Source organism: Hyperolius riggenbachi, chromosome 8 (genome assembly GCF_040937935.1).
Source record: "Hyperolius riggenbachi isolate aHypRig1 chromosome 8, aHypRig1.pri, whole genome shotgun sequence".
Classification (NCBI taxonomy): Eukaryota; Metazoa; Chordata; class Amphibia; order Anura; family Hyperoliidae; genus Hyperolius; species Hyperolius riggenbachi.
In genome coordinates, this window is record NC_090653.1 from 79,107,224 (window position 1) to 79,121,369 (window position 14,146).

General features: G+C 44.7%; 1 protein-coding gene across 2 annotated transcripts in view; it reads left to right on the forward strand.

Moving 5' to 3' along the window:
* Positions 1-12,316, forward strand: part of LOC137528948 (cytochrome P450 2F3-like) — a 51,704-nt gene extending 39,388 nt beyond the window's left edge. For both annotated transcript variants that reach the window (XM_068250753.1, XM_068250754.1), the window contains 3 exons: positions 2,618-2,805; positions 4,320-4,461; positions 12,135-12,316. In XM_068250753.1, the coding sequence (XP_068106854.1) occupies positions 2,618-2,805; positions 4,320-4,461; positions 12,135-12,316 (512 nt within the window). The remainder of the gene's footprint in view (positions 1-2,617; positions 2,806-4,319; positions 4,462-12,134) is intronic.
* The last annotated feature ends 1,830 nt before the right edge of the window (positions 12,317-14,146 follow it).

Sequence of the window (14,146 nt, forward strand, 5' to 3'; positions counted from 1 at the left end):
ATGCGTCGCTCATCCCTGACCACCATTGCCAGAAATTACCACTAGGGGTGGTCAATGTCATGTAAATCATTTTGAGTTCATAAAGGATTATGCAAATTTTTTATGCTTGGAGTCAGACCAATCGAAATCCACCAAGGTAACATTCCAGTGGTCCATTGGCAAGCTGTATGAACTCAGAATGATTTGCATCTCATTGATCGTCCCTAATTACCACTTTAAAAAGCTTAAAGTGAATTAAGCTTTGGATCACTACTTTAGGGTAATTATGGTAAGTAAAGCACTGATCAGCACTATAGCATAAAGGGACCCTTTCCATGGACAGTGGAAATGTGTGCTCAGCAAGCAGTTACCAGGCAGCAGTGAGCAGTTACCAGGCAGCAGAAAGCAGTTGCCAGGCAGGAGCAAGCAGTTGTGAGAGTTCGAGAGGCTTTCCCCTGCCTGTCAACTGGTTGTGGAGAAAGGCCCAAAAGCTGGTCTCTCCACTTTATAAAGACTATGATCTTAAATGGACAATCTACTTAAAAATATCAATCAATGAAGTTGCAATCTGTCAGAAGATCACAATTTCTCTATTATTACAATTATCTATTCACAGATTGCTGTCCTTTTTTTATGGTTGCTCAGGGCTTGCAGGAACTTATTGTCTAAAACATCCCATTACCTTAATATTTATTCTTATATTCGGACACATAAAATATTGCATGTGAATCTTTAATTTTGTTCTGGAGCTCCACCTGCTGGTTTCTATAAGAAATTTCTACACGCAAAAGGGCTTTTTGCTTTTGTCTTCAAGCAGGGCTGTAACCTAACAGTATTCAATGATCATGGCTTGGTGACTGATAATTAAGTCAGATTATTCATTATGGACACATTTTATCGATCTAGCATATAACAAAATAAAGCAAATATATCTAATAGTTACAAAACTTGACAGACAATTCAGCAGATTTGGCTCCAAAAATAAAAACACAAATTTTCCAAAATGTCATACCGTATGTACCTTACAGAACTGGAAATGAAATGATTGTAGCTGTGTTAGTGCTCTTGCAGCATTAAAAGAAAGGTTGAGTCTTATATGTGATCCTCATTATTTGCAGAAGCGAATATTTCTTTAAAGAGACTCCGTAACAAAAATTGCATCCTGTTTTTTACCATCCTACAAGTTCCAAAAGCTATTCTAATGTGTTCTGGCTTACTGCAGCACTTTCTGCTATCACAGTCTCTGTAATAAATCAATGTATCTTTTCCCTGTCAGACTTGTCGGCCTGTGTCTGGAAGGCTGCCAAGTTCTTCAGTGTTGTGGTTCTGCTATGAACTCCCCCTTCCAGGCCCCTCTATGCACACTGGCTGCCTGTGTGTTATTTAGATTAGTGCAGCTTCTCTCTTCTCTATTATCTTTTACAAGCTGGATAAATCGTCCTCTGAGCTGGCTGGGCTTTCACATACTGAGGAATTAAATACAGGCAGAGCTGTCTGCACTCTGCAGGAAGAAACAGCCTGACACTTCAGTGGAAGATAGCTGCAGGGGGAAAGAAACACACAAATGATCTCTTGAGATTAAGAAGGAAGGCTGTATACAACCTGCTTGTGTATGGATGTATTTTCTATGTGTGGACATACTGTACATCAACCTACTTCCTGTTTTGGTGGCCATTTTGTTTGTTTATAAACAAACTTTTTAAAACTGTTTTTAACCACTTTTAATGCGGCGAGGAGCAGCGAAATTGTGACAGAGGGTTATGGGAGATGTCCCCTAACGCACTGGTATGTTTACTTTTGTGCGATTTTAACAATACAGATTCTCTTTAAGGATTGGCTTTGGGAAGTTTTTGTTTCTAGAAACGTACTAATTTTAGTACCACGATAATAACATTAGCCCACATAAAAGAAGGTGGACTCAGTTTTGATTTGAATTTTTACATAATTTTTAGTCTTTTTTTCACAACAACTTTCAGCTATTCTTTTTTGTCAGCTTTATTTGTTTCCGGCCCTGCTCCCATCTATGGCTGTTAATTGCAGTAAATGAAGTGGTGCTGGGAAAATAATGTTAATTCACAATTTATTTCATAAAAGGAATAAAAGGTAGATCAATGTACATACAGGTGAAGTGCACTTCAATCAAGAAAAAACAATATACAATACTCCATTAAGCTGCATAAATATGTAGATCGTTAGGACCTACATTGAAGGAGCAGCAGGGGTGAAAGGAACCTTGGTGAAGTGCGATAATAGAATAATTGTCTAGCGCTATATATATATATATATATATATATATATATATATATATATATATATATATAAATATAAATATATATATATATATATATATATATATATATATATATATATTTAACACTGAAGTTTGAGCGAATAAGTACGTGGTCGAACCGTTCGTGCCATTTCTATTTTTGGACCAGAGACAATTCATGAGATACTGTAAATAGATCAGGAGAGGAAATTGAAAAGATATGTTTTTTGAATCATCCCCTAAGTCTCATTAAAATATACTGTGTAAACAGAGTATTGTAAACTTGAAAAGCAGGCGAAAAGATCTCATCTGCCACGTCTCCATGTGATATGTTGATGTCTTTCATTCTGTTTTTCTGTTTCTGTGCAGAGAAAGTCCATGAGGAGATAGATAAAGTGATTGGAAGAAACCGATGCCCAACAGTGGAAGATCGGAGCAAAATGCCATACACTGATGCTGTGATACACGAGATACAACGTTTCACCAGTATCATCCCACTAAGCCTGCCCCACTGTGTCATACGTGACACACACTTCAGAGGATACTTCCTTCCAAAGGTGAGTGCAGCAGAGAACACCACAATGAAAAACAAACAGACAGAAGAGGATTGCAGAGTATGACCCCCTTAAAGTTTACCTGAGATGTATTAAAAGAAGAAATGTATACATACCTGGGGCTTCTTCCAGCCCCTTTGAGGCTGATAAGTCCCTCGCCATCCTCCTCTGCTGCCTGGATCCTCCACTATGGGTCCCAGTAATTCAGCCAGTTAGAGCAGGTGCAGTCCAGCCAAGCGCACTCTCCTGTTGAGCTCCCATGGCCGGCAGTGTTCTGTGCCTGCGCAGTAATATTGCGCAGGTGCAGAACGAGTGCGACGGGGTGTGTGCACAGCTGGGCCTGCATGCGCATTATGCCCCAATTGGCCAAATTACTGAGACTTTGAGTATCCAAGCGGCAGAGGAGAACGGTGAAGGACCGATCAGCATGAAGGGGTCTGGAGGAAGCCCCAGGTATGTATACATTTCTTTTTTTTTATTACATCTCAGGTTCACTTTAAAGCAAACCTGAAGTGAGGAAACTTGCTTCAGGTTAGATACTTACCTAAGAAGAGGAAAGGCTCTGGATCTCATAGAGCCTTCCCAGTCCTCGCTCTGTGTGCCCTCGTTCCATCGCTGTCCCCCATTCAATATGAAGATAGAGCTCTCTCTGCAAGGTTAGTCATGGGGCAGTACCCATCAAATGTGGGAGGGTGGAGGGGGCAGAATACCATGCAGAGATTAGTTATGATGATTTATTGTCATGTCTCTATACCAGTGATCTGCAAACTTGGCTCTCCAGCTGTTAAGGAACTACACGTCCCACAATGCATTGCAGGAGTCTGACAACCACAGTCATGATTCATAAAGGCAAATGCATTGTGGGAAGTGTAATTCCTTAACAGCTGGAGAGCCAAGTTTGCAGATCTATACCAATAGCTTGGCTGGTAGAAATAAGGTTTCCACAACGCAATCCTTTTTTTTATATGAGCATATAAAATTATTCCTGTATATTGCTTTTCCCCTTTCCTCAGTAGCCCTCAGTACCTTCTTGTGTACATGCTTCTAAATACTAAAGGTATGTGCTGTGTAGAAGACACGACAGAGAACATTTATATCACACTTTTCTCCTGGCAGACTCAAAGCGCCAGAGCTGCTGCCACTAGAGGGCACTCTATAGTGCAGTATCAGTGTTAGGGAGTCTTGCCCAAGGTCTCCTCACTGAATAGTTGCTGGCTTACTGAACAGGAAACTGAGATTTGAACCCTGATCTCCTGTGTCATGAGCCCTTAATCAGTACCCTACCCAGCTTTTAGCACTTGAGCTGCAGCCACTTGGGTGCACTCAGTAGGTATTAGCATAATTAGGGAGTCTAGCCCAAGGACTTTTTACTGAATAGGTGCTGGCTTAACCCTTATGCTTATAATAAAGCATGCTGGTGTAGAACAGTCTAGGTATGATGAGTGACAAATTTTTATCACAAAGTTCTGCTTATTCTTATAAAGATTGCTCTTTATTTTGTCATATATGGTCTACAGGGTACAGAAGTCATCCCAGTGCTGAGCTCTGTCCACACCGATCCTGAGAAGTTCAAAAACCCTCACACTTTCAACCCTGAAAACTTCTTGGATGAGAACAATCGCTTCAGATTCAATGATGCATTCATGCCTTTCTCTACAGGTACCTATGTGCATATATTTGAAATCGGTGCTGGTAGACTTGGGCACAGGACACAGACGGTATATGGCTGATCCTGCTTCTGCACAAGTCCGGGCCGTATTAATTACTATTCCCCCTCCAGGCCACCATGGATAGTGGGGGAATGATATAATTCGGTTTCCAGCTATTGCTGGAGGCCGAATTATTGTGTTTTAAAAGCAACTTCGGCTCTTCTGATGGAGCCGACGTTACTCACTGAGCGGACTATAGCTTTAATTCCTATTAGAGTCTATGTTGGCGCCGGTTGCACCCAAATCTACCTGCGCTGAAAAGCACTGCTCCGACCTATGTTGCTGAAATATTGAATAGGACACAGTTTCACTACTACTGGATTTGCAGCATGTTCCCGCAGGTGAGCCAGGCGTGGAAATGCTGCCTATTCCTGCAATGGCCTGCCATCAGAATCGCATTGCAGTGCATTGCAACCCTGAAAGCCGCGCTTGGAACGGCTAAGCAATTTGGGCTGTGGTTTCACAGCAGCACAGGTACCGTGGCTGAATCTAAAACTCAGGCGAAATAAGCTCTCACAAACAATGTATTTATGCACACAGGTAAGTAAACATAACATACTTTATAATAATCAGGAATTCAAGTTTACTAATATTATCAGCCTTATAAGCGGCAATTAGCAGTTGCCAGGCAGCAGCAAGCAGTTGTGAGAGTTTAGCCTCTTTTCCATGGACAGTGGAATTATGGACTCAACAAGCAGCTACCAGGCGTCAGCAAGCAGCTACCAGACAGCAGTAAGCAGTTACCAGGCAGTAGAAAGCAGTTGTGAGAGTCAGGGCTGGGACAAGGTTCTCCAGCACTAGAGGCAGAGGTTCCAAAGTGCCCCTCCCCCTCCAAACTGTGCCCACCCCAGTATAGGTAGCAAACTTGCTCTCAGTACAATAACCAGATATGCCACCAAAAAGTATTAGGCAGCCCCCTCCCCAGTATAATAACCAGAATGTGACCCCCTCCCCAATGTATTAGCCAGGTGATCTTCCATACCTCCCCCCCCCCCCGCCTTCCCAGTAGTAGCCAGATGTACCGTCATCCCTTCCCCCCCACAGTATAATAACCAGAATGTGACCCCCTCCCCAATGTATTAGCCAGGTGATCTCCCATACCCCCCCCCCCCCCCCCGCCTTCCCAGTAGTAGCTAGATGTACCGTCATCCCTTCCCCCCCACAGTATAGTAACCAGATGTGCCCCCTCCTCAGTGTATTAGTCAGGTGTTCTCCCTTATCCTCTTCCCAGTTCTAGCCAGATGTACCTCCATCCCTCTACCCCCACAGTATAGTAAACAGATGTACCCCTTCCTCCATGTACCGCCTCCATGTTTAGAAGACAGATGTGCTCAACCCTCCCCTTTATAGAAGCCAGATGTGTGCTTCCTACCAAGGATAAGAAGCCAGATATCCCCCCTCAGTAACCAGATGTGCCCTTGTCCCCCCCCCAAGTAGATTAGCAAGATGTGCCCCTTTCTCTCCCCAGAATAAGAAGCCAGATGTGCCTTCTCTCTCCCCCTTCACTAGGATAAGGAGCCAGATGAGCCCCCACTACCCCCCCCCTCGATAAAGTAGCAGATGAGACCCTTCCCCCCCACCCCCTGTAGGATAAGGTAGCCAGTACCCTTAATCCCCCCAATTCCAGGATAAGGTAGCCAGCCCCCTCGCCCCCACCCAGGATAAGGTAGAATCCGGTCTGTCCACAATGAAGCAACAACCTTATTATCTTTGGTGTGCCACCCCCCGAGACACTCATATAGCCGTCGGTCATTGCTTCATTGTGGTATGCAAGCCCCTTCACCACGGCAAGGTAACAATCACGAAGGGAAATTGACACATGTACATGCCTTTTGTTTTGCTAGCAGCGGCCTTCAAAATTCAGGAATCCGCCTGGAGTCCTGGACCCTGTTGGTGGTGGCGGAGAAGGCAGTCAAGCGGCCTGCAGGCAGAGATGCTGTGTGGGGACAGACTTAGTCATGGGGCAGGCAGTCACACGGCCTGCAGGCAGAAATGCTGTGTGCGGGGACTGACTTAATCTTCAGGCGGGCAGTAACCCTCCGGGATCCATGCCTCATTCATTTTGATAAAGGTGAGGTACTGAAAACTTTTGTGACCTAGGCGACTTCTCTTCTCAGTGACAATGCCTCCAGCTGCACTGAAGGTCCTTTCTGACAGGACGCTTGAGGGAGGGCAAGACAGAAGTTGGATGGCAAATTGGGACAGCTCTGGCCACAGCTCAAGCCTGCGCATCCAGCAGTCCAAGGGGTCATCGCTGCTCACAGTGTTATACACACTTAAGGCCAGGTAGTCAGCTACCTGCCGGTCCAGGCATTGGTGGAGGGTGGATCCGGAAGCGCTAAGGCGAGGCGTTGGACTAAAGAATGTCCGCATGTCCGACATCACCATGAGATCGCTAGAGCGTCCTGTCCTTGCCTGCATGGACATGGGAGGAGGAGGATTACTGGCAGTGGCACCTTTATTCTGTTGTGCTGTGACATCCCCCTTAAACGCACTGTAAAGCATAGTTGCCAGCTTTTTCTGCATGTGCAGCATCCTTTCTGGCTTCAGGTGAGTTGGTAACATGTCCGCCACTTTGTGCCTATACTGAGGGTCTAGTAGCGTGGCCACCACCCAGTACAACTCATTCCCCTTGAGTTTTGTATGCGGTGGTCCCTCAACAGGCTGGACACCATGAAAGATGCCATCTGCACAAAGTTGGATCCAGACGTACTATCCAACTCCTCTTGCTCTACCTCAGTGATGTCAGGTAAGTTCTCCTCCTCCCCCCAGCACCGAACAATACCACGGAGCGTTGAGCAGCACAAGCCCCCTGCGACGCCTGCTGCGGTTGTTCTTCTGCTACCTCCTCCTCAAAAAAAAAAAAAACACCTTCCTCATCATCTGACTCCTCTTCCTCACACGACTCTTCCTCCTCCTCCCCCCTCTGTGCTGCCGCAGGTGTTGAGGAAACATCTGGTTCTGATGAGAATTGATCCCTCAACGCTTCCTCCTGTAACTGTTTCTGTTCACGCTCATCCACAGCTTGATCCACCACTCTACGCATGGCACGCTCCAGGAAGAGGGCATACGGGGTCAAGTCACTGATGGCGCCTTCACTGCGTTTGCCACCTGCTAAAACGGCTGCATGAGCCTGCAGGCATTTCGCATGAGTGTCCTCTACTTCAGCCAGAACATCCCCATCTCCCCAGACTGTATCTTTTGACTGTAGTTGTAGAGATACTGTTTGTTGGCTTTCTCCTGTTGTAGCAGGCGGTCGAACATCAGGAGGGTCGAATTCCAGCGAGTCGGGCTATAGCAAATCAAGCTCCTCACCGGCAAGTTGTTTCTCCGCTGAATATCGGCCAAGTGTGCCATGGCCGTGTAAGACCACCTGAAATGCCCACACAACTTCCTGGCCTGCTTTAGGACGTCCTGTAAGCCTGGGTACTTAGACACAAATCTCTGGATTACGAGATTGAGCACATGTGCCATGCAGGGTACATGTGTCAACTTTCCCAAATTCAAAGCTGAAATGAGATTGCTGCCGTTGTCACACACCACGATGCCGAACTCCAGTTGGTGCGGGGTCAGCCATTGATCCACCTGTTTGTTAAGAGCAGCCAGGAGAGCTGCTCCTGTGTGACTCTCCGCTTTGAGGCAAGACATGTCTAAGATGGCGTGACACCGTCGTACCTGGCATGCAGCATAGGCCCTGGGGAGCTGGGGCTGTGTAGCTGGAGAGGAGATCGCAGCCCCAGTAGAGTTGCACTGCCACTCAGCAAAGGAGGAGGAGGACGACGACAGTGAAGAGGATGTAGCAGGAGAAGTAGGAGGAGAAGGAGAGGAGGTGGCAGCAGGCCTGCCTCCAAGTCGTGGAGGTGTCACAAGTTGCTCTGCTGCACAGCCACATACTCCCTGCTTGTCATCGGTCACCAGGTTGACCCAATCGGCTGTGTAAGTAATGTATCTGCCCTGACCGTGCTTGACAGGCCAGGCATTCGTGGTCAGATGGACCCTTGACACCACTTGCCTTTCTACTTCTCGGTACAGTTTGGGTATCACCTTTTTTGAGAAATAATTGTGGCCTGGTATTTTCCACTGCGGTATCCCAATGGCCACAAATTTTCGGAAGGCCTTAGAGTCCACCAGCTGGTATGGTAACAGCTGGCGGGATAATAGTTCCGCCACGCCAGCTGTCAGATGCCAGGCAAGGGGGTGACTGGCAGACATTGGCTTCTTCCGCTCAAAGGTGGGAGGCGGAGTCGCCAGAGTGGAGGAGGTTGGCTGTGATTGTGAAGGTGCAAGCGAGAAATGCGGTTGAAGAAGATGAAGATGCGGTTGAACTCAGTTTAGGCGTGATAAAATGAAACTCGTGCGAAATTCCCGCGCGCAAAGTTTTGCGTGCACAGTTGCGCGGCGCACGGTGCAGTGCACGCGATGCGCCCATTAGACCCTATGGGCACTGCGCGCGGAATTACGCGATTGCGTGCGTAAAACTTTGCGCACAGGACTTTGCGCACGATAAAGAGCACAAATCGGTGCTAACTCAGCGGTGCAAAGCTTATCACACCTAAAGTCTTTTAGGCGTGATAACTGAGTTATCACCGCTTTGTGAATCAGGCCCATAGTGTAGTATATGTATCTTAGTCTAGGGCCAATTCAAAGGGGAAGCCAGCTAACGTATCTGTGGCCCAGTGCACACCGAGCGGTTTTGGTTGCGATCCGCCGGCCGCATCCACTTGTAAATCCGCTTGGCTAATGTATTTCAATGGGATGGTGCACACGAGCGGTTTGAGGTTTGTAGCAAACTGCAAATGTGCCTCCTGCTGCACGTTTGCGGTTTGCAGAAGCGTTTCTGCCTCAATGTAAAGTATAGGAAAAATGCAAACCGCTCTGAAAAACGCTACATCAGAGCGGTTTGCCAGGCGTTTTTGTTACAGAAGCTGTTCAGTAACAGCTTTTACTGTAACAATATGTGTAATCTGCTACACAAAAACGCACCCAAAACCACTAGGTATGTTTAGAAAACGACTCTAAACATGCCTAGATTCACTCTGAAATCCGCTCCAAAAACCGCTAGCGTTTTGTGGATCTGCTAGCGGTTTTGGTGTGCACTGGGCCTGTATGTTTTAATTTTTTTACAAAATTTCAGTCTATTTTTATTCATTTAAAAAATAAAATAAAAACAGCAGCAATCAAATAGCACACCAAAAGGAAGCTCTATTTGTGTTAAGAAAATTAGGTAAAATTAATTTGGGTGCTAAGTTATGTGACCGAGCAACAAACTATTACATTTGTGAAGGGCTGAATTGTAAAAAATGGCCTGGTCACAAGGGGAATATAAACCTCTGTGACTCAAGAGGTTAACACACACATGCACATAAAAATGATAAATGGGTGCGCTGGACATAAACACTTCACCACCACTTAAGGCTCGGTACTATTGATTGTTAAAAGATGATTTGATTTGCATACCATCACACAATAAAAAACTCATTCACACTAGTCTTTCAGACTGGAGTATGTTAGCCTTGATATTCAAGCTGCATGAATCATTGGTCAATCTCAATACACCAAGACAGAGGCGCTCAAACCTATTGCTTGACCCACTGAGTTGTGCTCCCATTTTTGCCTTTGGAACCGCGGTCACGCCCGCGAAACGCTTCACATTTGTGGAGTTGAATAAATTATTTGTCAATTCTGTTTTATCGAGATTCAAGTGAGTTTTCTTTTTTGTAAGAGGGAGGTAAGTCCACCTTAACATCCCCCTCTGTTTTTAAGCAGTTTTTAAAACGTTTTACTCTACTCTGGCGCCTCTGTATACTGAGTTTTTGCTGATCTTCTAGTCCACCCTGGGTGGAGGGGTGCATCCCCATCTACTATCTACAGAGAGCGACTTCTTAACCTGAGTGGGGTCAGCTCCTAATGCTCCCCACCTGCATTTAAAGTGGTTGCCTATGGGTAACCCGTGTTTGTGAGTATATATACTTAAAATTGTATTGAACTCTTCATTTTACCTGACAATACTGCACCATATTGGGCTCTCTATTCTCTTCTTGTTTTTAAGCAGGCATCAATGCACCAAGTTTTCCAGATTTATCTATATTGCAGAATTGTATAATTCGTAAAAATGAACATATGGTGAATAATACCTCCACTTGGGAATTAATTGGCTTTTGCTCATATAAATTATGTAAAGTAAATAGGTTCGCACTGCAGAGAGACTCATTCACACATATGACTCACACTTGAGCAACCTGGTTTCCTTTTCTAAAAAAAAAAAAAAATATGTAAACACCTTTGCGCAAAATTCCCCCTAAAAAAAAAAAGGTTTTCCAATAAAAATGTACACAGTTTTCACCTTCTAGGAAAAAATACGCTTTTCATACCTGCGCTCTGTCTAAGAAGTGGCTTGTGCCTGTTATCGTAACTCTTCACATTAGTTGCACAATCAGTATTCCACACGTCCTCACAACTTGTATATACCGTATATACTCGAGTATAAACCGAGTTTTTGGACCCAAAAAAGTGGCCCAAAAGTGGGGGTCTTGGTAAAAGTGGGGGTCTCGGTTTATACTTGAGTCATATACTCTAGTAACTAAATACACTCTAAAAGTCACCAGTGCACCATACATTTCCTTTCCCCGGCTTATACACGAGTCAATCATTTTCCCACAATTATTAAGGTAAAAGTTGGGGGTCGGCTTATACTCGGGTTGGCTTATACTCGAGTATATACGGCAATGCATGCAATACAAAGTCATGGATCGATCTCACCGCAGGTAGATGATAGATCCGTCCGTGGATATCTCCTTGTATGCTCCCCTCTAGTGAAGGACTCACTCCATACAGGGCCGGGTACCTCAATAGGCTTCTGAATGCTCCGTCCCGATCAGTTTGTATCATAGACGGGCTTCGGTGTAGCACTTCCGGTCCGGCTGTAGACGTCACTTCCTCCGCAATTCAGTCCGCCTCACCAGCCAGCACTCATACTTCCCTGCGATCCACACTTGCTAGGTTCAAATTCAGTAGCTGTATTGGTGACAACTGCGTACAAGCAGGTCCTGTATCCTAGTAAAAAGCAGGGCGCCCCTCCACTTCCAGGCTAAAAAGATTTCATTGACATGTTTCGATAGAAATGTCTATCTTCTTCAGAATCTATGAGTGGATTCACCGGACGCCATATTCATTTGTCATTTCAGTCCAGCCCGTTTCTCATTCAGAATATTCTTAAAGGGGCATCCGCCTCTTACATATCCATTGCAGTATAGTGTTCCATAGTTCATCTGTTTGCATTTGCATTATCGCCGTAAGATGCTTAACACAGACATGCCCCAAACATTTTTGAAAGTTAAAAAACAATTTCCAGTAACAGCTGCTGTAAATCAAATTTTTAACAAACGCCCACAAGAGCTTCTTCTCACTAATGCAAGTGTAATGCCATCAATTTAATTACACCACACCTGTGGGTAGGTTCACAAAAGAATGTAAAAAACACACAAAAAAGTAAAAAGAATCATAACATGTGCAGACAACACACTTTAAGATTATTGGGATTTATCCAATTTATATAACGAATTGAATAAATTGTGTAACTCAGGTTGGGTGACATTTTTTCTTTTTTTTCTTTTTTTTTTGCAGGCAAACGGATCTGTCTTGGGGAAGGTCTGGCCCGTATGGAGCTTTTTATATTCTTTACCACTCTCCTGCAAAATCTAAAATTCAAACCAACAATTCACCCCGATGTGATTGACCTCACTCCATCAATCAGTGGAGCAGGCAGGGTGCCTCCTGTCTATAATCTAACTGTTGTGCCTCGCTAGTTAATGTCATTATCCTTTGCAATGCACATCCTACTGGTTGGTTCTTCCAAGGTCAACTTGACTTATTATTGTACTTAAAGAGGAACTCCAGTGAAAATAATGTAATAAAAAAGTGCTTAATTTTTACAATAATTATGTATAAATGATTTAGTCAGTGTTTGCCCATTGTAAAATCTTTTAAATCCCTGATTTACATTCTGACATTTATTACATGGTGACATTTTTACTGTTTGGCAGGTGATGTAGCTGCTGCATGCTTTTTTGGCAGTTGGAAACAGCTGTAAACAGCTATTTCCCACAATGCAGCACGGTTCCCAGACAGGAAACTGCCAAGAGTATGCACTCAAGAGTTTTTTGTGGGAGGGGTTTCACCACAATATCAGTCATACAGCGCCCCCTGATGGTCTGTTTGTGAAAAGGAATAGATTTCTCATATAAAGGGGGGCATCAGCTACTGATTGGGATAAAGTTCAATTCTTGGTTGGAGTTTCTCTTTACACTTCAAGCAAACCTGAACTGAACATATATTTTTGAGATGATTAATTGTATGTGGTTTACTAAAGTTAAGTAGAACATAGAACTGAGTCTTTTTTATGTTCAGGATAAGGGCTTTATGTTAAGACTGGGTCCTAAACAGCAGCCACCCGTGGCAAATCTGCCTTGCTGAGCTGAAAAAAAAAACTGAAGTAATGACCTTTTTCACTTTTCAGCACTTACATCTGTATCAAAGGCCTTTTCTCGATCAGATATAGCAGTGGCGTAGCTAAGGAGCTGTGGGCCCTGATGCAAGTTTTACATTGGGGCCCCCCAAACACTCTATACGTAACAATTAATACGGCACACCAAAACCTGCCAATGGCAACTACAGTGTCAGAGGTGCAAGAAGGGGATGGGGGACTTAACAACTTAACACGTTTCGCCAGTCACCACCAGCTTCATCAGGTGAATTCTAAGCTTCTATCATCAGGATCACAGTAACTTTAGCTTGACACATTTTGCCAGTTACCACTAGTGTTGGGCGAACACCTAGATGTTCGGGTTCGCGAACGTTCGCCGAACATCGCCGCGATGTTCGGGTGTTCACGCCGAACTCCGAACATAATGGAAGTCAATGGGGACCCGAACTTTCGTGCTTTGTAAAGCTTCCTTACATGCTACATACCCCAAATTTGCAGGGTATGTGCACCTTAGGAGTGGGTACAAGAGGAAAAAAAATATTTGAAAAAGAGCTTATAGTTTTTGAGAAAATTGATTGTAAACTTTCAAAGGAACTACTATTCCCAGCAGACACAGAGTGGCAGTAAACACAATGCTATATAGTGTGGCTGAGCGAGGTACACAGAGTGGCAGTAAACACAATGCTATATAGTGTGGCTGAGCGAGCGGTGTACTACTATTCCCAGCAGACACAGAGTGGCAGTAAACACAATGCTACATAGTGTGGCTGAGCGATCGGTGTACTACTATTCCCAGCAGACACAAAGTGACAGTAAACACAATGCTATATAGTGTGGCTGAGCGAGGTACACAGAGTGGCAGTAAACACAATGCTATATAGTGTGGCTGAGCGAGCGATGTACTACTATTCCCAGCAGACACAGAGTGGCAGTAAACAGAATGCTATATAGTGTGGCTGAGCAAGGTACACAGAGTGGCAGTAAACAGAATGCTATATAGTGTGGCTGAGCGAGCGGTGTACTACTATTCCCAGCAGCGACACAATGACTGGGGGGACCCTGGCTAGCGTGGCTGGAGCGCGAACTACCCTGCCTGCCTACCCAAATCTAAACCCACAGACAAATGGCGGAGATATGACGTGGTTCGGGTATT